Below are 25,430 nucleotides of genomic sequence, written 5' to 3' on the forward strand. Positions count from 1 at the left end.
CGGAGCGACACCCGACCGGCGGGCGGACCGGACGGACATGGCGGAGACGAGCCGCGACCAGCCGAGATCCAGTCGGTGCTGCGCTCGAGTCCCGCGGTAGAGGCGGACAGATCCCCAGACAGACAGCTCGATTCGACCCGCACACCGAACCCCCCCTCAGGAGGCGGCTGGCCGCGGGGGGAGGACCCGGAGATGAGCCGCCGCGTCCCAGGTAGAGGACGCGACCCGACGCACGTCTCTGCGCTTTAGTTTGAATCCAGCTTCAGACATCCGACGTCATCACTGCTCATGCAGGCTTATGTCGTCACTGTTCATACCGGCTTATGTCGTCACTTCGTACCAGCTTATGTCGTCACCATGTTCATACCGGCTGCTGCTGACTTTGTCCGGCGTCGCGGGTAATTTCCTGCCCGGCTCCTCCAGCCGGAACCAGGAGTGTGGAACTTGTTGTTTCCTGTGATGATAACGTTTCCGTCAAACTTTGCAGACTTCCAGGCGGGGCAGGAGGGCTTCTCCCGGCCGCTGCCTGCGGATCATGTGCTCCAGTCCGGCGCGGTGCTGTTCCCCGGTAGCTGCTGATCCACACCAGACTAGAGATCAGACCTTCCTACATAGACTAGACTGTCACAGCCGTGTAGAATGAAGCACTAGTGCCCTGATGGTGAGCTGTGTGTCCTATGTGTAGGAGCCTTCGACCAGCACGGCTGTCCACTGGTGGTGTTCCCCCCACACCAACAACACAAACTGTCTTCACAAGTCAGCAAAGCAGAAGTGGTGGACTTCATCAATTACTTCCTGTGTCTGCACAAGTATGTGGAGTCAGACACGTGTGTGTGTGTGTGTGTGTGTGTGTGTGTGTGTGTGTGTGTGTGTGTGTGTGTGTGTGTGTGTGTGTGTGTGTGTGTGTGTGTGTGAGACGTAGGAGCTACAAGCTGACTGATGCTTGTGTCTCCACAGTAAGAAGCAGGAGAAGAAGAGTTTGGTGTCAGTGGTGGTGGACCTGAGGCACGCCGGACCCCCGGTGGTCAGACTGGTGGCTGAGACGCTGCTGCTGCTGGAGGTATGGCCGTGGTGTCGGCTGCTGCGGAGCCTGTCCTGCTGCATGTTTAGTTCCTTATAGGAAACATCCACACACCCACACGTGTACAGCTAAGAGATGATTTTGGAGGGATTGTTTCACTGGAATCAAGTGAAGCTCCCTTAAGTGAAAGTCATGCAACAAATGTGGAAGACAGAATGTCTGGTATGCCATCATATCCTCCTGAAGACTTGGCCCTGCCCACTGGGTCCAGTTGACCCTTCAGGTGTCTCTGGGTCTCTGGACTTGAGTTAAGGTTACACAATCATGCTCGTCTGTGTAAAAGGAATTTCAATAAGCTATTTTTGGCTTAAAGAAGTTTAGTGGAGTCGTGGCTCTCATGTGAAGGATGAGTTGTTCCTGAGGCAGACTTGGCTTTGGTAATGCTAACATTAAGGGCTTTGTGGGCCCATCAGGTGGGCAGAGTGAACCAGCAGGAAGAAGAAAGCGCCATTGTTTCTGCTTTACTTTTCAGGATGGATCATCTTTTCTCCTAATAAACCTGATAAATAACTGCTGTGACAGGGAAAACTCACAATTGCTTCATTAATGTGTGGTGGGCCATCAGGTCCTGGATGTGAAATGGATGTGAAGACAATTCAGGTCAGGTTAAAGTTAGAGCAGCAATGTAGACGATAGACTACCTGTAAGAAAACTCTGTCACTACCTGCTGTTAGTTCACATGTATTCATTATTGACTGGGTCATCCTCCTGTAGGAACTAAATGATATAGGAACCAATGTTGTCCTCCTGTAGGAACTAAATGATATAGGAACCAATGTTGTCCTCCTGTAGGAACTAAATGATGTAGGAACCAATGTTGTCCTCCTGTAGGAACTAAATGATGTAGGAACCAATGTTGTCCTCCTGTAGGAACCAATGTTGGGGGGTTAGGTTTCTGCCCAGAAGCATTAACCGCTGAACTCTGAATGATTTGATTTTTGATGTTAATTATTGATCAAGTTAACTGAAAAAGTTAATGGAAATACAGTAATCAAATGTTTGTTTTTCTGTGTTCTGTAATTGTTTCTGGTCAGTCTTAGGGAATAGAACTTTAGTATTTAGAGTAGTAATGACATTTAAATGACCTCAAATGGTGATTAGAGAATGACATTTAATAATATGGAAGTAGGGCGGCACGGTGGCGCAGTGGTTAGTGCTGCTGCCTCACAACACGGCGGACCCGGGTTCGAGTCCCGCTCTGTGCGGAGTTTGCATGCTCTCCCCGTGTCTGCGTGGGTTCTCTCCGGGTTCTCCGGCTTCCTCCCACCTCCAAAAGCATGCGCTTCAGGTTGATTGGCCGGTCCCAAATTGACCATAGGAGTGAGTGTGTGTGTGAGTGGTTGTTTGTTTGTTTCTATGTGGCTCCGCGGTACACTGGCGTCGTGCCCGGAGTGTCCCCCGCCTCACGCCCTGAGACTGCCAGGATAGGCACTGGATACCCCGCGACCTGCGTTAGCGGATTAAGCGGGTTGGAAAATGAATGAATGAATATGGAAGTATGAAAATGGATTTACCACATTGTTCCTCAAGGAGCTTATGTTTTCATCATTCCCCATTAGTTTAGCTGCTTTGTTTGTTAGGAGGATTACATGGAGGATTACAATGTAGCCACAAGAGGACACAAGCCAGTGTCTTATTGTGCTGGTCCGAAGCCCAGATAAATACAGAGGGTTGCGTCAGGAAGGGCATCCGGCGTAAAACTTTGGCCAAATCAAACCTATGACTTCCATATTGGATCGGTCGAGGCCCGGGTTAACAACGACCGCCATCGGTACTGTTGACCTAAGAAGGAGAGGAGGAAAGTGTGTTCGTGGGAAGAGAGAGAAGAGGAACGCCAAGAGTATAGGACTGAGAGTAGGGACATTGAATGTTGGAACTATGACAGGAAAAGGTAGAGAGTTGGTTGACATGATACAGACAAGGAAAGTAGACTTACTGTGTGTCCAGGATACCAGGTGGAAAGTTAGCAAGGCTAGAAGTTTAGGAGCAGGGTTCAAGTTGTTCTATCATGGTGTAGATAGGAAGAGAAATGGAGATGGAGTTATCTTGAAGGAGTTTGTTAGGAATGTCCTGGAGGTAAAAAGAGTGTCAGCTAGAGTGATGAGTCTGAAGGTGTGATGTTCAATGTTGATATTGGGTATGCTTCACAGGTAGGATGTGAGCTGGATGAGAAGGAGACATTTTGGCTGGACTTTGATGAAGTGATGCAGAGCATACCTAGAAGTGAGAAACTTGCCATTGGTACAGACTTCAGTGTACATGGTGGTGCAGGAAACAGAGGTGATGAGGAGGTGATGGGCAGGTTTGGTATCCAGGAGAGGAACGCAGAAGGACAGATGGTGGTTGACTTTGCAAAAAGGATGGAAATGGCTATATTGAATACTTTCTTCCAGAAGAGGCAGGAACATAGGGTGACCTATAAGAGTGGTGGTAGGAGCACACAGGTAGACTACATCTTGTGTAGACGGTGTAATCTGAAGGAGATCAGTGACTGCAAAGTATGGTAGGCGAGAGTGTAGCCAAACAGTATAGGATAGTGGTGTGTAGGATGACTCTGGTGGTGAGGAAGATGAAGAGGGCAAAGGCAGAGCAGAAGATGAAATGGTGGAAGCTGAAAAAGGAAGTATGTTAGAGCGGTGCAGGACATGTATGAGGACTGTAAGACAGTGGTGAGGTGTGCTGTAGGTGTGACAGAGGAGTTCAAGGTGGAGGTGGGACTGCATCAGGGATCAGCTCTGAGCCCCTTCTTGTTCGCTATGATGATGGACGAGGTTAGACAGAAATCTCCATGGACTATGATGTTTGCAGATGACATTGTGATCTGCAGTGAGAGCAGGGAACAGGTGGAGGAGAAGCTAGAGAGGTGGAGGTTTGTCCTGGAAAGGAGAGGAATGAAGGTTAGCCACAGTAAGACAAAGTAGATGTGTGTGAATGAGAGGGACCTAAGTGGATGAGGGAGGTTACAGGGAGAGAAGATCAAGAAGGTGGATTTTAAGTACTTAGGGTCAACGGTCCAGAGAAATGGAGAGTGTGGAAAAGAGGTGAAGAAGTGTGTCCAGGCAGGATGGAACGGGTGGAGGAAAGTGTCAGGTGTGATGTGTGATAGAAGAGTTTCAGCTAAAATGAAAGGAAAGGTGTACAAAACTGTGGTGAGACCAGCGATGTTGTTTGGTCTAGAGACAGTGTCACTGAGGAAAAGACAGGAGACAGAGCTGGAGGTAGCAGAGATGAAGATGCTGAGGTTCTCTCTGGGAGTGACCAGGAAGGATAGGATCAGGAATGAGTACATCAGAGGGACAGCACATGTTAGAGGTTTTGGAGATAAAGTCAGAGAGGCCAGACTGAGATGATTTGGACATGTCCAGAGGAGAGATAGTGAATATATTGGTAGAAGGATGCTGAGTTTTGAACTGCCAGGCAGGAGGCCTACAGGAAGACCAAAGAGGAGGTTTATGAATGTAGTGAAAGAGGACATGAAGGTAGTTGGTGTGAGAGAAGAGGATGCAGAAGACTGGCTTAGATGGAGGCAACTGATTCGCTGTGGCGACCCCCGAAGGGAAAAGGAAAAGAAGAAAGTTTGTTAGGAGGATTACAACAAACCACAGGACAGATCTCCACCAATGGATAAGGCAAGGTCCAACAGAATTAGTCCACTGATGACGCTCAGCCACCCATTCTTTCTTTATTTCCTTTATAATTGCATTGAAGGAATACTATTTTGCATTTAGCAATAGAGTTGGGGTGTGTGTATGTAAAGGTGTGTGAGGCCACTGACTTGCTTCCGTTCAAAGGACTTGAGCACCGACATCGAGTGCAGCCATTCTGTAAGCTCTTCTCTTGGATTCCACTGCTGGTGTGTTTGGTGCTTGACCTTGATCATGTTCTGCTGCTTTTATTGTGATTTTTAATGTCTTAATCATTCCCTCCTCTTCATACAGGTGTCAAGTGAGACAGAATGAGTCATGTGATTTAACACTGATATGAAACGTCCTGGTTTTGTGCTCAGCCTGTACGTGGTTGTGTTTTCTCTTTGCAGAGCGACACCGTCCACAGTGTGTACATCCTTCAGCCTCGAAAGAAAGACGCTGTGAAGCTGCTGCTGAAAGTGCTTGCTCCATCCAAGTCTTCATCCTTAAAGGTGGATAAATGACCTTCTAGGTGTGGTCTAGTTTAATTTTTAGAAGGTCACACTGTTTTTTTATGTTTGCAGAAAGTCCTCCTGAAAGAAGTCTCAGAGCTCTCAAACTACATTGACAGAAGCCAGCTCACAACACAGCTGGGCGGTTACTTTATGTACTGTCACCAGAGTTGGGTTTCCTTCATTAAGGTAAATGGCGTCGGAAAATGTCTCCGTCAATTGAACATATAGATTTCAGAAGTCATACTCAAGGCTGGAATCACCTGAGCTCCTTAAAGCAAGAAAATAAGATTTTTTTTGGTACAGTGACCCCTCGTTCTTTGCGGTCAATGGGTTCCAGGAATCACACGCGATTGAGGAATCTGCGATCTATTTATCTTATTATTTACGGTAATTTAAAGTTTTCTAAACCCTCCCCATACTGATATTAAACCACCTTCTATCTGTATTACCTTTTCCCACTCTCTGATAGACTGTTTAAAGCATTTTTGTGTCTCACGGAAGTCCGAGACTCACGGAAAGTAGCGCACTTCTGGAATGCCGTCAGCCAATAGAATGCGCATGACTACGTAACTTCCTAAAAATCCGCGATGAGGTGAAGTCGTGAGCGTTGATGCGTTGATGCGTGAGGGATTACTGTACTAGTCTGAGAACACAGACAATATTGTTCAGTGATGAGTTGTCTTTGTGAAAGAGGCTTGTGTGAGACGTGAACCCATGATGCTGTCTTGTGATCACTCTCACACACACTGACATTGTTAGCTCTGCTTGGCGCTGTCACAGGAAGTGTTACTCAGTTACTTTGCTTATGGAGCACACGTACAACACCATGTTCTTCAGCTAATGCTGTGAGCTCGACTCCCCCGGTCAGGAGACGCTGAGCTGTGTGTGTGTTCATGAGTGGTTTGTGTGTATTTTTGTTTCCGTGGTGATGCCTGTGTAAATACGTCCTGTAATGACAAGACATCATTAGCAAATGAAAGGAGAGCCTCCTTCATTACATTATGCATTCAGCTACGTTCAAGTATGGTGTTTCTACATGATAAAGGGATTAATGAGCACCTCTGTGTGTAGTGGATGTGTTTAGGGTGCAGCACCCCCCCCAGAAGCCCTCTTACAGTCAGGCTGTGGTGGCAGATTCCATCTGCATCTACTGAGCATAAATTAGAGCAGCCATTGTTCATCAGCTCAGTCCATTGTCTCCAGTGACACTCAGCTTGAGTTCAACGACAAGAGGATAGAAAACTAGTGTGTGTTTCCTGAACCCTGGTTGGATGGTGTATGAGAGTGATTCTGGGGATTGATTGGGGTGGTTGGGGATCTGGGGGCTTCTCGGCAAACGTTTGACTTTTCTCTTGTGTATCTGTTGAAAACCTTTTGTTACAAAGAAGTTGAGACAAAAGTTTTCCAGCATTAAAGGTGAAGGTTCAGATTCTGCCCTCAACAGTCGAACCCTTGACCGGCTGGTGGAAACCTTCCCTTTACAGAGGTGAACTGTTGTCTGGACTGTTAGCTGTGGTGAATTAGAGTACGAGTCATCAGAAGCCATGCTTACAGCTGATTGGACGTAAAACGAGTCACATGTTAACTGAAACCTGTCTCTCAGCACAATGAACACATGATGGAGCTGTCTGGTGTTGTGATGATGGTTCTGTCTCGTCCTTACAGGAGATGGATTCCTTCGACAGAGACTTCCTGTCTGTGGTCCAGAAGCTGCCCCCCTGCATCTCCAGCCTACAGGCTCTCTGCAGGCAGCCGCTGCCCCCCTCCCTCAGCCAACTGCACGCCTTCTGCTCCACCAATGAAGCCAAGTTCCAGCAGCTCAGGAGGTTAAGCTCTTTTCTCCAGTCCCTTCACTGGTTTCACTGGCCAGTCCTGTTCAGACAAAACCACCTGCAACACAGTAGAGTTCGTGCATTCGTATCGTCTACAAGAAAAGTGATGGATGGATCATAATGATATTATTCATTACCCACAAGGCGTTAGTGAATGGAGCGACAAACGGTGTCTGCAGCAGTGGCTGATGTTCATGATGTTCAGTGGCAGTTCGTACGTTCATGCAGTGAAGTCGACAGAGAGAAAAACTATTTTGATTTCCAAAATAAAATGAACTGCATGTGGGTTTTGTTAAATAGTTGTTTGTCCAATCAGAGTCGGTGTTTTTCCTCTCTAATCTCTCTGCTACTCTTCTGTATATTAAACCTGTCCTGGTGCAGGTGAAGCCCAAATGGTTCCAAACTGGTTCCCGACCAGCTGGTGGTGATATTTTTCTGCGTGTTCCTTTCTGTAGGGAGGTGGGGCTGGACGACCTGCTGAGGAGATGTGAGCTGGTGGTTGAGAAGCTGCGTCACCCTGAGAAGGACCCGTGTTTCCAGGCGATGGCCGGCACCGCCCTCTTCACCCACACGGCGTTTGAAATGCTCCAGAACCACAGCAGGTACCACAGATCCTACTGCAGGTTGACACTGACAGGTTTCCCAGCAGCGAGTGATGATCCCATGATGCTTCACTGAGTGAAGTATTATGGGATTGGTCAAGAGCAGAAAGAAAACACTGATGAATGTCCAGAGTGTCGGAGGAAGTCCACTGAAGGAGATCAGCTGGTGCAGAACACTAATGGGTTAATGATGTGAAGTCAGTTCATTCATTCGTGTGTGTGTGTGTGTGTGTCAGGATCGCTGCGGCGGTAGAGAAGGTGGAGCTGCTGTGGCTTCAGGGCTTCTCCGCCGCCCGTCTCCAGCTGAAGGTGCTCCAGCTGAGGGAAGACGCTCTGCAGGTGAGCTGCTGGACGTCTGCTGGGTCTGGGTCTGCTGGGTCTCTTCAGCTGTGCAGAAGAGGTCTTGTCTTCTTCAGGGCTCGAAATCTACTTTTTTTCTTGGTAGCACTGGTGCTCCCAAATTTAGAAGTTAGTAGCACCAGCAAAGACTTTAGGAGCACCTACCCAAAAGCGAGGCAGTGACTGAGCGATAGAGACGCTCCGTCCATCTCCGTACCGTGCGCCTGTCTCTCTCACCCAGGAGAGCAGCCGCAGCTGCGCTCTCATTGTTTCCTGGCAGGACCACGGTCCTGCTCAGACTGTTTCGCGCACATTCTCCGGCAGGTCCACACTCACGTGTCCGCATCAAACAAACTGTCGCGGTAGTGCGTTCGAGGGTGCACACTTGGCGCCTACGTGTTTTCCCCACATCCACACAAAACTGAATGAGGTACTGGGCTGTCAGGCCAGCCCAGTACCTGGTCTGAACCATTTCGGTTGTTATTGGATTGTTTTGTATTTTAAAACGTCACTAAAAGATGTTTTATTTGCCCCCAAACTCTACCATGCCTTCAGTGGACATTCATTTGCATTTTTCTGGGTCATTTTGCCCTCAGCTCGGACTTCAGGGGATAATTCTGCGCAAAAGATCTGTCCTTTGTTTCATAGTGGCGCTTCATGTTACCACTTTTAATTCATGCTGTGTGTTCAGACCATATGAGGTAAAATGGATTTGAACTGCCTGACAGAGGAATAAACATAAATTTCGTCCACTCATTGTTAACCAGCGGTTTTCCTTGTTAACCTCCTTCGTTTGGAGCTCTGCTGTCTCCCTTCCTCTGTGCTCCTGTAGCGGTAAACTCACAGCGGTAGCAGCAGCGAGCTGTCTCACTTCCTGGTATGCTGACCGCTCAGGGTAAACAAACGATCTGATTGGCTGAACTCAACTCACTATTACCGTATTAACTGGAGGAGCAGCGCCCGCCGTCGGTAGCCGCGAGCTGCAAGTAAAAATGCCTGAAGAAAATCTACTCTTGTGAATTTATCATGGAGTGATCACGGGTCCAGACAGAACCATCACGAAACCGGACTGCGATCCGCCATTTGGTGACCCCTGCTCTATGGAGAGAGAGAAAGAGCGAGAGAGAAGAGGAAAAAAAAGGCGCGCCAGATTTTTTTACCTTGTCGCACCGGTGCTGCCAAATATATATAATAGTCGCACTGATTAAAATTTGGGCGCATATGCGACCAAAATGGTCGCAATTTCGAGCCCTGCTGCTTGTGATTCAACATCAAACAGCCTCTGTGTTCTGAAGGTTCTTACTTCTGCCCTCAGATCACAGAACGTATCACGACTCTTTATGAAGACAAACTCCAGCTGTACAGGATGGAGGTGGAGAAGGACGCCGTGAGGGCGGCGCTGCTGCTGTCTGACTTTGAGGCGTCCACACACACTCCTGCTATGGTACCTGTTGTGTCTGGTAGGCTGATGGTCAGTGATGTCTCCTCTGTCATGTGGTTCTACTGTCTGTGTTCTGGTTGGTCACCCACCAGGCACTTGTTCGCTGTGCTGAAGATGTGATCCACACCTGGGTGGAGACTCCTCCCCCTGAGGGGCGGCCCAGGGAGCCGTGGATTCTGGAGCTGGGGCGGCTGAAGGAGAAGCTCTGCTCCGCTGTGACCTTCATCCACCAACACCTCACAGCCGTTTCCAGATACCACTGGAGCTACAACAAGGTAAGTCCGTGTCGCCGTGGGTTTAGGCACAGAGTGCAATATGTGACACTGACCACTAGGGCGGCAGCAGCTCACCCACTAGGATGGGTGGCTAATTGAACACCCACCTGGATCACAACAGTTGGAGTGTGACCTGGCAGTTCACCACCTTTGAGCACTGCCGAGGTGCCCCGGAGCGAGGTGCCCCGGAGCAAGGCACCGTCCCGCTACAGGTTACTCATTGGGGCGCACCACTGGGGGCCGCTCTGCCTCCCTGCATGCCTATAGGACGTGTGTGTGTGTTTCACTGTATATATAAATATATACACACACAGAGCTTAAAAAAATTAAAGGAACACTTCAGTCAGAGTTTAGCGATCAGTGAAACCTGTGGAATATTGATCTATCAGGAAGGATATTCAAGATCATTTTAACCCCATTTATATCTGATGTGTTTTGAAAGTGTTCCTCTAAATTTTTTGAGCAGTGTAGACACACACACACACACACACACACACACACACACACACACACACACACACACACACACACAATTACCTGGAGTTGATAAATACTTTCCCCTACAGGGGATAAATAAGTGATTTCATGTCATTATTATATTACAGGGCTGAAACGCTAACAAAAGTACTGTAAAATGTACAGGTACATTTCTGTATGTATGAGGAGTGATACGTTCACCTTTAAGATGCTAACACTGATTAGCCAGCTTCAGATCCAGCTCACCAGTGACCCACAGTCACCACAGTCATCACCAGGAACTGCATAGAAAAACATTTTAATGACGTTAAAAGGTCAGTGGCAGATAACATGAAGTGATCAATACATGAATCTATTGCTCAGAAACTTTAGCAAATGACTGAGAAACCATCAATGAGTCTTTAGAGAGAGTTGGTGAAGCTTTCTCTAGTGTCTGCTGACAGTAGCCATAGAATTGATCTGTGCTGCCGCCCCCCCCAGAGGCTCCACAATGGCACATCCTGACATTCTACCCTGTTGTTCACGCAGGCAAGTAGCTGGTACCACCTGGTCCTCTGTGAGAGCTTCCTCCAGGACCTGCTGTCGGGTGTGGATGGAGAACATGTTCACACACGGCAGCAGAGGAGCAGCTCCGTGACCGTTCCTGTTTGGAGGGAAAGAATCTACGCCTTCCTGAGGAGGAACCCCCCACCAGAGTTAAAGGATCTGGTCCAACTGGCCCATCTGTCCGATGTGATCCCAGATGATGAGTTCCAGCTGGCAGGCAAGCAGATGTCTCATCGGTAAGAACGCCTTTTATTTCACAAGTTCAGGAGTGTTGTCAGTTAAATACTGAAACTGTTGGCAGAGCAAACAAGGCAGTCGGGACACTGTAACACCTCCCGACACCCCTGAATTCAACATTTTACCCTGTTGCTTTTTGTTTTGTGATATCTCATCAGGTTTCAGAGATGTGTACCTAAAAAAGTATAAAAGTGAAAATTTGACCTTGACCTACTTTTTCAAGGTCAAGCTTGTGATCTGATTCTCATCCTCTTGCCTCCCTGAATATAACGCCTTTAGTTTCGTCTTCGTATCTTATCTGGTTCCTGAGAGGTGTGTAAAAAATGTACAAAAGTTGAAATGTGACCTTGACCCAGATTTGTCAAGGTGGTCATCTCATTTTCATCCCCTTTGCTGCCCGAGTAATGTGCTTTTTGTTTCATCTTTCTATCTGCAACGGTTGTGAAGATATTAGGTGGACTTTGAAGGATATAACAAGACAAGATGGAATAAAATCACATGACATTAGTGATGAACAACACAGTAATGTGCTGACATTTCAATTCAAATACAAAAACGTCAGTCATTTATTGGTGGTGACACCATTGAAGCCATATGGAAGCCTTCCTGTCCTCATGTTGTCTTTTTTCTGTCCAGATGTGTGACCTTGAGGAAGCTGCTCATGTCTTCAGGCCCCGTGGCTGTGGGACATCTCCAGCTGGCCTTACAGTGGCAGTTTGAGTGGTTGAGGAGCAGCCGTGTGGATCGTTCCTCTGCTGTTAGTGCTACAGATGATTCTAAGCGTGAACTCATTTCTGGGACGGTGTCAGCTGAAGGGAAACCCCAGTCCCTCAGCTCGTTTGACTCGGGCTTCCATGGGGCTGGGAGCAGCCATCTGGAGGCCTGGGGAGGGACAGCAGGACGAGAAGGTCTGTCTAGATCAGGAGAGAACAACAACTCTGGGAGACCAGGCTTCAGAAGTCCTGAAGTGGACTCTGTTTCAGAAGATCACAGAGAGCAGTCTGACTGTGGTTCAGTGGGGAACTCGTCGAGAACCAGCATTCAGGTCCTACCAAAAGGAGAGGCCCTCAATTTTGAAATCAAAGTGAAACGCACCGCTGCACAACAGAGTAATCCGTGGCTCAGTTTACCAGTAGATGATCTGAACAACTCGTACACCGTGACCATCACTCAGAACCCAAGAGACCATCACTCCTGTGACCCCCGCACCACTGCCAACCATTCCAACTGGTCTTCAGATCAGCTGACCCGCACCGAGGTCCTGAGCAGCACGTGGTCCACAGCTCCACAGAACAAGGACTGGATGCTGCATTCACAGAGCGCTGTTGAGGATGCTGAGCTGAGTCCTATTTATAACGTCCTGTCCAGTACGCTGACAGACGGAGGAGAGCAGTCCATCTGCCCCGCGGGGGACATTCACACTCTCCTTTGGGATTCCTATGACCTCCACGCCCAGAAACCAGATTCTGTTGACAGGTGAGCACCACTTTCAAAATGTGAGTACAGTTTGTTATAGTTGGGTTGACCTTGAACACAACCCACACAACTTTACATAAATGCACTGCAGAGACATGTCTACCTGGGTTAGTATGGAGATGGTTACGTTAGGTGTTTATTCGAAGGTGCAGAGGTAACATTCACTTAAGATCATCATAAATTTAAAAACCTTGAATTGAAGCAAATGAGAAACATTCTTTCATTTTCATACCCGTTTCATTCGCTGTCGTGGGTCACGGGGAGCTGGAGTCTGGGGTTGTGAGGCAGGGTACACTCCGGGCGCGATGCCAGTGCACTGCACAGCCACACATTGACAAACTCACACACTCACATCTTTGCAATTGAAGCTGGCCAATTAACCTGAAGTTCATGTTTCTGGAGGTGGGAAGAAGCCAGAAAACCCACACAGACATGGGGAGAACATGCAAACTCCACACAGAGTGGGACTTGAGACAATTTACCTGACGATTACTGCACATAATCAGTTGGTCTGACTCCATCCATCCATCCATCTTCCACCGCTTATCCGTGGTCGGGTTGTGAGGGCAGCAGCTTCAACAGGGAGCCCCAAACTTACCTTTCCCCCCACATCCACCAGCTCTGACTGAGGGATCCCAAGGTGTTCCCAAGCCAGTGTTGAGATATACAGGTAATCCCTCCACCTGGTCCTGGGTCTGCACCGAGGTCTCCTTCCGGCTGGACGTGCCAGGAACACCTCCCTAGGGAGGCACCCCAGAGGCATCCGCACCAGATGTCCAAACCACCTCAGCTGACTCCTTTCCACATGAAGGAGCAGCGGCTCTACTCTGAGCACCTCGTGAACAGCAGTGTCTCTACCTTATCTCTAAGGGAGACACCAGCTACCCGCCTGAGAAAGCCCATTTCAGCTGCTTGTATCCGCGATCTCGTTATTTCGGTCATGTCCCATCGCTCATGACCCTAGGTGAGGGTCAGAACGAAGATTGAACGGTAGATGGAGAGAGGTCATGGTCCTTAGCAGGAAACTAAGGTCCTTCCACAAGTGAAGGAGTTTAAGTATCTTGAGTGAAAGAACAATGGTCTGACTCCATGAGATGGAGTATTGTTTCCACTGCAACTGTCCTATAATGAAAATACTTGAATCAATGAGCAGATCAGAGTACTGATTGTTGCTTCTTGCTCTGTCTTCCGTCTACTTCCTTCATATCCCTTGTCTGCTACTTCCTGTCTGTCAAACACACGAGTATTACTTCTTCCGTCTTGATTTGTGGTTGAATACATTTCAACTAAACAGCACTTAGCAGGAGTCCTAGAAACAATAGTCCTGTGGTGATTTGATCTCCATTTTACCACTTCTTAACCATGAAAACCTACCCATTGAATCTGGAATCACATGAATTTAGTTTCATAGTTATTCTAGAAAAAAAAAAGATTTCACCTACAGCCATTTTCTTCAGGATCTTGCTGACTTTCTATGCATCAAATTTGACACCCACGTGAAACCGCAGTTTCACTGCCAATCTGATGTTGGCTCAAATTTGTGATTTTTGTATCCCACAATAGTGAATTTTCTATGACCCTTGTAAAGTGAAACATTCTGGATCACCAGGTCTGGAATATATTAGCATCAGACTTTGACATGCGCTAGATCTTAATTTAATGTAATCTTTGTCCAAGCATTGAGACACTATTCAAGATCCCAAGAGATTAATGACAAACACAGGACAGGACAGTTATTTTGGTACCCTCCACTGTTCCTTATTGAAATTGGTAGCTGTCCTGATGTGGAACTGAGGTGGGGAACAAGTATAGAAGACAAGACCCCAGGAGTCAGTGAACGCAGCATGAAAATACCGTCCCCACCTCAGCAACAGGATCTAAACTTCAGACAGTTACTATCTGGCCTATCTGCCCCTTTGTGTCTCTGTCTTTCTCTTGCCCTGTCCCCATCTCCACTGTGTTTCTTTTCCACCCAACCTGCCCTCCAGAGTCTGGGTCCGCCCTCCAGAGTCTGGGTCCGCCCTCCAGAGTCTGGGTCCGCCCTCCAGAGTCTGGGTCCGCCCTCCAGAGTCTGGGTCCGCCCTCCAGAGTCTGGGTCCGCCCTCCAGAGTCTGGGTCCGCCCTCCAGAGTCTGGGTCCGCCCTCCAGAGTCTGGGTCCGCCCTCCAGAGTCTGGGTCCGCCCTCCAGAGTCTGGGTCCGCCCTCCAGAGTCTGGGTCCGCCCTCCAGAGTCTGGGTCCGCCCTCCAGAGTCTGGGTCCGCCCTCCAGAGTCTGGGTCCGCCCTCCAGAGTCTGGGTCCTGCCCGGAGTTTCTTCCTCATCAATGAGGGAGTTTTTCCCCGCCGCTGTCGCTTATGCTCTGGAGGGTTCAGTTGGGTTTCTCTGTCTAAGTGTTTTGAAATGTCTGTTGATGTGATTAAGTGCTTTTTAAATGATGTGTGATAGAAGAGTTTCAGCTAAAATGAAAGGAAAGGTGTACAAAACTGGTGAGACCAGCGATGTTGTTTGGTCTAGAGACAGTGTCACTGAAGAAAAGACAGGAGACAGAGCTGGAGGTAGCAGAGATGAAGATGCTGAGTTTCTCTCTGGGAGTGACCAGGATGGATAGGATCAGGAATGAGTACATCAGAGGGACAGCACATGTTAGAGGTTTTGGAGATAAAGTCAGAGAGGCCAGACTGAGATGGTTTGGACATGTCCAGAGGAGAGATAATGATTATATTGTTAGAAGGATGGTAAGTTTTAAACTGCCAGGCAGGAGGTCTAGAGGAAGACCAAAGAGGAGGTTTATGCATGTAGTGAAATAGGACATGAAGGTAGTTGGTGTGACAGAAGAGGATGCAGAAGACAGGCTTAGATGGAGGCAACTGATTCGCTGTGGTGACCCCTGAAGGGAAAAGCCCAAAGGAGAAGAAGACTAAGTTTAAATGCAGTTTGTGATTTCGACCACATGAGATCCCAAATGACAGGAACTGTGGTTGTTGTCTGTTGTTAAACCATCATCTGTGTTACAGATGAGGCAATACAGTATTTTCCTCACTATAAGGCGGACCTAAAAGCATTTAATTTTCTCAAATTCTATTCTATGTGCCTTATAATGCTGGGCGCCCTATTCTGGTAAAAACAGTTTTAAAATAGACCAGTCATTGAAGGTGCACTTTATAATCAGATGCGCCTTATAATCCAGTCCACGTTATATATATGAACATTTAAAAAAAAAGCCATGCCAAGAAGAAGAAATAAAAGTTGATTGATCAATTGAAGTGAATGGAACTGTCCTGTTTTGTGGAAGACGTTAATGACTCAAAACTTTTTTTTTTCAGCTTAATTGACGTATCCCTAGAGGACTGGGAACTGAAGGAACAGAGAGATTTAAAGGAGGTGGAGAAGACCCTGGAGAGGACTAATGACATACTGGAGGCAAGAAGATTATTAACTCAAGACATGGATAGATATCTATTAGATGATACTTAATCAGTGTATAGCATAGTGTAATTAATGTCCACTGACATGTGATCAAAACTGAATGAATGGAGAATAAATGTGATTTGACATAAAGCGGTTATCCTGTACAGGAGTTGTTAGACCAGGTATGACTGCATTGAGATTTCTTGAGCTGAGCAGTGAAATGTGTTTCTCCACAGAAAGAAGAACATGTCCTGGCTCAAGAGGCTGAGCTGGAGGCCCTGTTGAGGTCTGAGGACCAGGAGGACCCCTGGCTGTGGAACAGTGAGGATCAGCATAGAGCGGTATGTCAAAGACAAGGCACAGCAAATAAAGGATGAAGACTGGGATGTAGGGAGGACACAAGAAGGTTATTTTATGTATTGTAAATACAACTTCGAATTAGATATCTATTAGAAATTGTGCAGTGCAGTCAAGTACTGAACACTACTTACTTTATTACATGGAAACTGCAGCACATTTAGGACACAAATTCTATCTGGCCTACCTCCCACTCTCTCTGTCTCTCTTTTCCTTGCCCTGTCTCTCTCACCAGTATATTTCTTTTCCACCCAACCGGTCAAGGTTTATCATCTCCCTCCAGAGTCTGGGTCCTGTACAAAGTTTCTTCCTCAATGAGGGAATTTTCCCCCCCCACTGTCGCTTGTGCTCTGGAGGGTCTTTTGGATTTTTCTGTCTGTTAAAGCGCTTTGAAATCTCTAATGATGTGATTTACGTTATTAAATAAAAGTTGATTGATTGATTGATTGGTATTGGAATCTACAGTATAAAGCTATTAGGTTTTGAAGCACTCAGAAAAATGATCCATGCTATTAGAAGCACTGCTGATATCGAAGTGTGGATAAACATTGGCTGAACATGTATGTGCGGTTACAGAACATGTATTTTCTTCTGTCACAGAACAGAAATCAAGTTCAAAAATATCTTCACATTTCTGCCATAGTTGTGAAACTACTTATTATTGTTATTATTCACTAAAGGTGGGCAGCGAGGTTCCATCGTAGGATTGTCATGGTGTTACTGAGTCGTTCTCCTGGCGCCACGGCTTGACTCAGAGTCAGTGTCTTCCTTCAGACCCACAAATAGTCAGCATGGAGTAACTGAGATTGTGCACTAAATTAAGTTCCCAAATAGTTTTGGATTTTTGGTTTTGCATTAATATCAGGGAGGGAATTGCATTTAACTTCACTTCATGTAAACAAAATGTTTTTTCACGTCACATTGCTGCATCATTTTCTGTCAGTAAATATTGTGGTTTATTATACTTTATCTACTCTTCCTCCTTTTAAAGATGTCCTCTAATGAGCTGGCTGAAGCAGGCATTCTTGGTTTGGAGGATGACCTTGATTCTGCAGAACTGGATCACCACAGTGAATTGGGGTCACCTGCATCAGAGAACGACCCCATGTCGCCCGAAGACCTCGGTCAATGTGCTGCAGATACAGTAGGATTCCAGAGCGGAGTAGATGTTCTGACAGAGCTGAGAAAAGTCCAGATCCTGGATGAGTTGATCACAGAGGAGAACCTGAGCATCCAAATGCTCAGACACAGCAAAGAAAAGCCACAGGAGAGGCTCTCAGGGGCCAAACCTTCAGACGTGAACAGACAGTCCAGTCTGAGCAAAGAGAGAGAGGCTTTTCGTTTACAGCTGGAAAAGGAGAAGAGGGAGGTGGATCAGCTGGAGGAAAGTTTGAAGGATGAGGGCGGCAGGAGAGAGGCTGTGGAGGTGGCTGGAGCTGAGGGTCCCTGTGAGGAACCTTTGTCAGGTAGCAGATCCCTGACAACACACCCCGTGTCCTCAGTCTGGAACACATCTCAGGATCAGTGTGAACACGTTCAGGCTGTCCTGGATCCTGATGCTGCAGCTTTTGGAGAAGACCTGACACCAGAAGCTGAGCCAGTGCACTCCAACAGGACTACCTTCATCAGTAGCCCTGATCTGAATGGGCCTCCTGGAGACGTGGGAGTTCAGCATCACGTTCTGAAAGAACTGGACGGATCCAGCGGCGATGCTGCTGCATGCAAACCTGAAGCTGTTTTAACACCTGAAACGAGGCCAGATGATGGAGCGTTTGATCCTGGGGGGACGCTGCCCTGCGGTCCTGTCCCCAAGTCGAGAACATTTCTGCTCCCGGTGGATCACAAAGAGACTGGAGCTGCAGAGCTGCAGGTTCCAGACGTGTCCGCCCTTCAGGATGAAGGTCTCTGGGAGCGGTCACAGGATGTCGCTCATCCCGGAGTGGTTCTCAGTCCACATGTGAAGGAACACAGCAACCACCCTGCTCCTGTCCAGCTCCTGTCTGAAACACATGGAGTTGAAACGGGTCCCTCAGGTGTGTCTTCATGTTGGCTCCAGACAGCAGAGGAGGCTGTGCCCCCCGTGACTGATGGGACAGATCAGCAGTCATCACCCCAGCTGCCCCCTGAGCGTCTAGAGCTCCACCCCAGTGGGGCAGATGAGCAGCCTGGAGTCTCTTCGGAGGAGCTCTGTGAGAACATGAGGACCACAGGGTCCAGGTCTCCTGTGGCTGAAGCCCAGATCAACAGTGTGAGTGTGGTACGTTCATTTCTTTAGGGTCGTCATTTCCTTCTGTCTCACATTCCTGAAGATAAACTGGACCTCAGGTCTTGACCTCAGGTAGACATTCCACAGTGATGATGAAGCCTCTTTCAAAGCTGGAGGCAAAATCAAGGACCATTAGGTGTCAAACTATATTTAGAATAACCAAACCACAAGCACATTTAAATAGATGGGTGTGTGTGTGTGTGTGTGTCCATCCGTTAGTCCATCAAATATCTTCACAAACGTTGCAGATAGAAAGATGAAACAAAAAGCACATTACTCGGGCAGCAAAGGGGATTAAAATGAGATGATGACCTTGAGAAAACTAGGTCAAGGTCAAATTCAACTTTTGTAAAAAATTTTGCACATATCTCCGGGAACCGGATAAGATAGAACGATGAAACAAAAGGCGTTATATTCAGGGAGGCAAGGGGATTAAATTAGATCACAACCTTGACCTTGAAAAACTAGGTCAAGGTCAAATTTTCACTTCTATACCTTTTTAGGTACACATCTGTGTCGCGGTATGTTGCATCCTGTCAGACGACACAACAGCATCCACTGACAGAGAAGCCAAGCAGCTATCACCCTCCTCTGTCCACTGAAACAAAGAGGAAACTCAGGACCCCTGCAACACACACACACACACACACACACACACCAAGGGCCTGAAAGCATGCAGTTTTCTTTACAGTGACAAGCAGAGCAACGGGCAGCTACTTTGTGGTGAGCAGCTTGTAGGGGGGTGGTGCCTTGCTCAAGGGCAACTCGGCAGTGCTCAGGAAGTGAACTGACACCTACTGCTTCTTGTCACTTGTTCGTTAAAAAAATTGAAGCAAACTCTGTGCATTGAGATGAGTCGGTATACTTCGGTTCATTTGATTCAGTTTTTTTCTGTGACTGCAGGCGACAGATTTCAGGACTCCCATAGTCCTGGACACAGGATCAGGTCTGATGAAGGCAGGATTTGCAGATAGAGATCTCCCAAATGTTGTGTATCCAACAATTATTGGGACACCGAAGTATGAGGTAAGGGCGTGTTCTTTGTGCATTGCTCCTCCTACAAACGTTATATTTATATAGAACAGAATCAAGAAACACAGGTTTGGACTTCATTGAGTGTCCAGCCCCAAGACCTCTGAACACGGACCATCACAAAGGACAAGGACAAACTCCCAAAAACCCTTTTTAACAGAGAAACGGGAAGAAAAGTGGATGGGTCCCTCCCCCAGGAAGGACAGACATGTAGTAGATGTCAACTGTACACAACAAACCAGTGGAAGTGTGTGTCCGGTAGGAGAACAGCTAATGAAGCCCTAGCAGATGCCACCATGAGTCAATGGCAATGCAGCTCATGTCCTACAACAGAGGGTTCTGGGAACCAGTCCCCTGAGCATGGATCCCATTGAGTATCCCATTTGGACACTCGCTAAAAACAGTGTGAACAGTCAGTCGTAAAGCTGGAATATGAAAGGGAATCGGATTGAGATAGGATTTTCCTGCAGTCTGAACGCAGTATGAAAGCTAGAACTGGAGTGTGATCTCATTTCCTGGTTCTCAATAATGCTCGACCCTCAGCATTCTGGGATTTACTTCTTCTGATTATTAGAGTTTCCTCTTAATATGGTATGATTTTGCCACTAGCCATTCTCCTCATTTAATGTTTTGTCTTTGCAGGAAGTTATGAACAGTGACTTTGACAGGGAAGTCTACATTGGACAGGAAGCCCAGCACATGAGAGGGGTGCTGATTCTGAAGCATCCCATAAAGAACGGGATCATTCGCAACTGGAATGACATGGAGAAGGTGAGAAGGAATCTATCTGGTGTCCGGCATTTAAAACACTCAATGTCCCACATTTACCCACGGTCAACAGATATGATCAGGCTCTGGGATTGGTCTAACACTGATTGGTCTAACACTGATTGATTAAGACCTCCTATAAGGAGTGATGAGGATACGTTCAGGGTAGAACACGAGAGTCAATCATGGTGCCAGTGCCCTGAGGTATGGTCTGTATCAGGATGTGAGCCGATTTTCACCTGTTTATTGAGCATCCTTTGCGGGAGGCTGATTACATGGGTGGATGTCTGTCTTCCTGCTATACCCGCCTTTTTGAACAAGCAGAATAGAAATGCACCTTTACCCAGTAACAATTATAAGAAGGGACTCTTTTTGCTTTAGATTTGGCACCACACGTTCCAGCAACTCCGTGTGGATCCAGAGGATCACCCGGTTCTGTTGACTGAAGCCGCCATGAACCCCACAGAGAACCGTCAGCGGATGGTGGAGATCATGTTCGAGTCGTTCAGCGTTCCCTTCACCTACGTGGCCCTGCAAGCAGTGCTGGCACTTTATGCAACAGGAAGAACCACTGGTGATCTCTTCTTAGATTTCACATACAGTTGGTCTACATGGAAAAGAATAAATAAAGTTCTAAAGTGCAGATGTGTTGATTTGTGGAAATAACAGCTGCCTTTATCAAAGAGAAATGGTGTCATGATTGATTGGTTCTGTGTTTATTCTAAGGTGTGGTGTTTGACTCTGGAGATGGAGTGAGTCACAGCGTACCTGTATTTGAAGGGTACTGTCTACCTCATGCGGTGCAGCGCTTCCCTCTGGCTGGTGCTGATGTCACAATGCACCTTAAAAAGGTAGAAATCCGCTTTCACTTTGTCAGCAAAGATCTACATTAAATGTGGGTAGCTGTGTCCATTCTTTATGTCCTGGTGACAAATGTTGAAGGTTAATCTGTGGCTTCAGTGCCAACAATCATTTAGCTTTCTCTACAATTACAGCTTCTGCAGGAACAAGGAGTGAACATGAGCACCACAGCGGAGATGGAGATCGTTCGGGAGATGAAGGAGAAGTGTTGCTTTGTGGCTCTGAACTATGAAACGGAGTTGAATCTAGGGGGGGCGTCCTGCACAGAGATGCATTACACCATGCCAGACGGACGGATCTTCACTCTCAGCACTGAGAGGTTCAGGTAATGGATTGAAGGGGTCTTATTATGTAAAACACATTTTTTCAGGTTTCTACATATACAGTAATCCCTTGTTCTTCGCGGGTAATGCGTTTCAGGAACCACACGCAATTACCGAATTCCGCGATAGAACAACAAACTACCTTCATTATTTATGGTAATTTAAACATTTATGAACCCTGTACTGATATTAAACCACCTTTTATCTGTATTACCTTTCCCACACTCTGATAGACTGTTTAAAGCACTTTTGTGTCTCACAGAAGTCCGAGACTCACGGAACGTAGTACACTTCTGGAAGCCATCAACCAATAGAATGCGTGGACGGTATCACGTGACTACCTACCAAAAAATTTGTGATGAGGTGAAATCACAAGCATTGATGCGCGGTGGCGCACCGTACATAGTGGTCCTCCCTAACCCTACCAAATCCTAGAATCTGGAAAAGAAACACGTCCTGCGTCAATAGATATTTGGAATCTTTTGTCTGGACAGCATCTTAACGATCCAATAGGTCACCACTCCCATCTTGACGTAATAACAGGAGTGATTGACAGCGTGATTGACGTATCCTGAGCCATATTTCATTGACTGACATGTCCACCCGGATAAGTGCGTGGTCGTCCCAGAGGTGGAATTCATGTTCAGGCTAAGGTATTAGTGTGTGGTAACGACCTGGATCCAAGCTACACACTGAAAGTTCCTCACAAGCTGTTGAAGTCAGCTAGTATTTAGCTAACTAGTTAGATCTGCATCAGTCGTGTGTGTGTGTGTGTGTGTGTGTGTGTGTGTGTGTGTGTGTGTGTGTGTGTGTGTGTGTGTGTGTAAAATACAGAATAGATAAGAGAATAAAATTGTATACACAGGTTTTTTACGGTTTTTAGTGTCCTAGCTTCCATTTGTCGTCGTCATCGCTGAGATGTAGGGTTAGCGGACAGAGGTAATGTAGGGACAGCGTCCAACGGCCAACAATTTAATGTACGTCACAAATACAAGAACAAAGCCTCCACGTTTCGTCTTACCTCTCTGGTAACATCCCATGCTTCATTAGACTGTGTTAGCTTCGCTCCCTGGTGGTGTTAGCCAGCGATCTCGTTGTCCATGACGATTATCGGGAAACACAGCTTTAATGACCTCCTATCTGTAATCACCTGTTGTCTCCACTGGTTTCCTTCCCATTTGCAAACACTGTGTGTTTTTCTCCACAAATCCTCTGTGATGTTTACCAGCCGGTCTCAGTTCGATCAGCTGATCTAATGTTTCACAATGAACCACCAATCGGGTTTGGCTGACTGAGAAAGCAGCGAGAGAATGAAGAGTAATGAAGTTACAGAAAGTTTAAAAAGCTCTCGACTAAGTGCGAGTGGACGGTAGTGCACCTTCATGTGGCCTACGTAACGACTCCGGGAGGGCGCAGAGGCATGTGTTGACAGAGGGAGCACAGATGCCAGCTGCTTTAAACAAAATGTCTGGACTGGAAGTGATTTGATCAATATTCAATCGAAGATGTTGAGGACCACGGATCAGTTTAGGGCAAGACATTTCAAATACAGTGTAGTTGGAAATCTGGCAGATGAATGACTAGGACTCTAAAAACTGTACATACCGATGTATACATTTTTATTTTCATCGATTCTCTATTACGATAGAGATTTCTAGCTGACTTCAACAGCTTGCGAGGAACTTTCAGTGTGTTACTCTTATCCAGGTTGTTACCACACACTGCTACCTTTGCCTGATAACAAACTCCCCCTCAGGGATGACCACGCCCTTATCGGTGGCGAGGGAGGTGTTCTTGCAGATGGGATATGTCAGTCACTCTGTCAGTCAGTCTGTCAATCACTCCCATTATTACGTCACGACAGGCGCTGATCTGAAATGAATCGTTTTTATGGAGTTTTGCACAATTTTCTATTCTGTAGTTACAGGATACGTTTGTTTTCCAGATTCTAGGAGTTGGTAGTGTTAGGGAGGTCCACTATGTATATGTAGAGACCTGAAAAAAATGTGTTTTTCATAATTAGGCCCCTTTTTCTACTTTATCATGCTATAAACATCACTATCTAAACTATCACTATCCAGATAGTGTCTCCTTTAAACCGCAGGAAAAATAGTGCAACATTGACTTTAGTTCATCCGTATCTGTTCGTGCTCATGCCAGGCTGATAACAATCTGTGTCTTCCTGACCCCTTGTGCATGCAGGGCCCCTGAGATTCTGTTCAAACCGGAGCTGATTGGACGGGACCATTATGGGATGCACGAGAGCATCTTCAAGTCAATCCTCAGCTCAGACATTGACCTGCGGCGCAGCTTCTTGGGAAACATTGTCCTTTCAGGTACCAGTGGTTATCTGTTCAGGTGTTACACGTTAGTGACAGATCAGTGTGTCCTTCAGCATCCATGAACGACCCGACGGCTGGCCGTCATTAACCCTTTGACGTCTCTCACTGAAGGTGGTAACACTCTGCTGGCTGGCCTACCGGAGCGGCTCCAGACTGAAATCAGAGGGCTGGTTCCCACCCTGGGGGACAGCGTTCGTGTCACCAGTCCCGAGGACAGGGACTTTTCTGTGTGGCGCGGGGGGGCAGCACTGGCCAGCCAGCCCACCTTCAGCTCTGCTTGGATCAGTCAGGAGGAGTATGAGGAGTATGGACCACAGATCGTCCTGTTGAAGTGCTTCTGATGTTAACACATGAATGAATGGATTTTTCTTCACTAAGTGCAATATAGTTCCAGCTCCGGCACACTGCCACGGATCTGTTGGGAGGTTTTTTAAAATGTTTTTCAGATGTTAATGAATTTTTATACAGTTTAGATGAGTATTGATCCTGACTAGTGAACTCCAATTTAACTGGGATCTGCCTTCATAGCAAGAACCAAACTGGCGTTTGTCATCAAACTGCTGTCCAACAGGGTTTATCCCAACTTTTAAATGTCTTGTTTTACATGTTCTGCTGGTCTAGTGTTTGCAGTATATTGTTTGGAGAGTTGAAGCTGGTCTTTGAGTGATATCATAAGCTATTGACGGACATAACTCTGCACTGATTAAGTGTTAATGTCAAATCATAAAATTTAAAAGTCAATCTTTTTATGTGTTAGAAATTGGGAGAGTGTGGTTCCTTTTGAAACGTGCAGCTGTGCAGTGGTCAGGCAGTAACACGGGATCGTCTGGGTCTGACTGGCTGATTTCACACAGGCTGATTTTCCACTGGAGTTGACTTGATCTTGGGTCGTGTTGCTGTTTGTTGGCTGAAGTGTGGTGAAGTCCGTGGCTGTTGACAGATGTGATGTGACCGTGTTGCCCTGGAAATGCTCATCACTAATTCTGTTGAAGCAGATGTCAGCTGATGCTACTGCTCCTGTGTTGTGATGTGTTTCTCTGTATTATATTTGAGTGCAGTGTTTTGATATTAATATTATGCTTTCTTTAATGTCTTCTGATCTGATAACAGTTGTTGCATGATATTTTTTTTTAACTTGCTCAGTAGTGTTAAGTGAGAGTCATTCCAGTTTGGTCCATCTGTCACAGCCAGGAACTCTAAACCCTTTACCAGCCATGTCTTTTTAACATTTTGAATATTATATCTTTTGCATGAAAATATTTTGCTGCATGTAGTTTAGTTGCTCCTTTTGCATGTCTGTGTTTGTCTGCATGCTTTCTGTTTGTTGTCTGTCTCCTTGAAGGTTGTGGTTGTCCTGTGAGCTGAAGCTCAGAACTCAGTGGACTGTGTGTGACCTCAGCATGACCCTGACCCGCCAACAGGAACAAGCTGCCCTGTCTGCCTGTCTAGAAGCTATGCCACAGTGTGGCGTTGAGATCCTGCCTGCTATCGTGACTGCATCTTGCATGAAAATTGCAAGACAATCATGTTTGTCATCTATATTTACAATAAATATTTTAATCCAAACGTTGTGTTCCTTTGTGCTCCACCGTCAACAAATTGTATCCAGTGTTAAAAAAATCAACTC

At 46.8% G+C, this 25,430-nt stretch overlaps 1 protein-coding gene across 5 annotated transcripts; it reads left to right on the top strand.

Moving 5' to 3' along the window:
- Window positions 1–25,369, top strand: LOC137613737 (uncharacterized). 5 transcript variants are annotated; one of them, XM_068343153.1, is made up of 23 exons: window positions 1–211; window positions 488–568; window positions 686–809; window positions 958–1,060; window positions 5,118–5,219; window positions 5,292–5,408; window positions 6,888–7,048; window positions 7,510–7,656; window positions 7,893–7,995; window positions 9,311–9,439; window positions 9,529–9,711; window positions 10,717–10,970; window positions 11,608–12,447; window positions 15,770–15,866; window positions 16,091–16,195; window positions 17,203–18,468; window positions 19,381–19,503; window positions 20,152–20,280; window positions 20,659–20,851; window positions 21,004–21,128; window positions 21,273–21,463; window positions 23,664–23,797; window positions 23,915–25,369. In XM_068343153.1, the coding sequence occupies exons 1-23, from the start codon at window positions 193–195 to the stop codon at window positions 24,142–24,144; spliced, it is 4,956 nt and encodes a 1,651-aa protein (XP_068199254.1). In that variant the 5' UTR covers window positions 1–192; the 3' UTR covers window positions 24,145–25,369. The 5 variants fall into 5 exon arrangements, with proteins under 5 accessions (XP_068199254.1, XP_068199253.1, XP_068199252.1 ...); XM_068343152.1 differs by having other exon boundaries at window positions 1–568; window positions 9,311–9,455; window positions 9,551–9,711; XM_068343151.1 differs by having other exon boundaries at window positions 1–568.
- Window positions 25,370–25,430: the final 61 nt, after the last annotated feature.

Source organism: Antennarius striatus, chromosome 19, assembly GCF_040054535.1.
Source record: "Antennarius striatus isolate MH-2024 chromosome 19, ASM4005453v1, whole genome shotgun sequence".
Taxonomy (NCBI): Eukaryota; Metazoa; Chordata; class Actinopteri; order Lophiiformes; family Antennariidae; genus Antennarius; species Antennarius striatus.

Coding starts and splice junctions, on each gene's coding strand:
- LOC137613737 (XM_068343151.1), top strand. CDS start 460: ATGATAACGTTTCCGTCAAACTTTGCAGACTTCCAGGCGGGGCAGGAG. Junction 7,657..7,892: donor ATGCTCCAGAACCACAGCAG/GTACCACAGATC, acceptor TGTGTGTGTCAG/GATCGCTGCGGCGGTAGAGA. Junction 7,996..9,310: donor TGAGGGAAGACGCTCTGCAG/GTGAGCTGCTGG, acceptor TTCTGCCCTCAG/ATCACAGAACGTATCACGAC.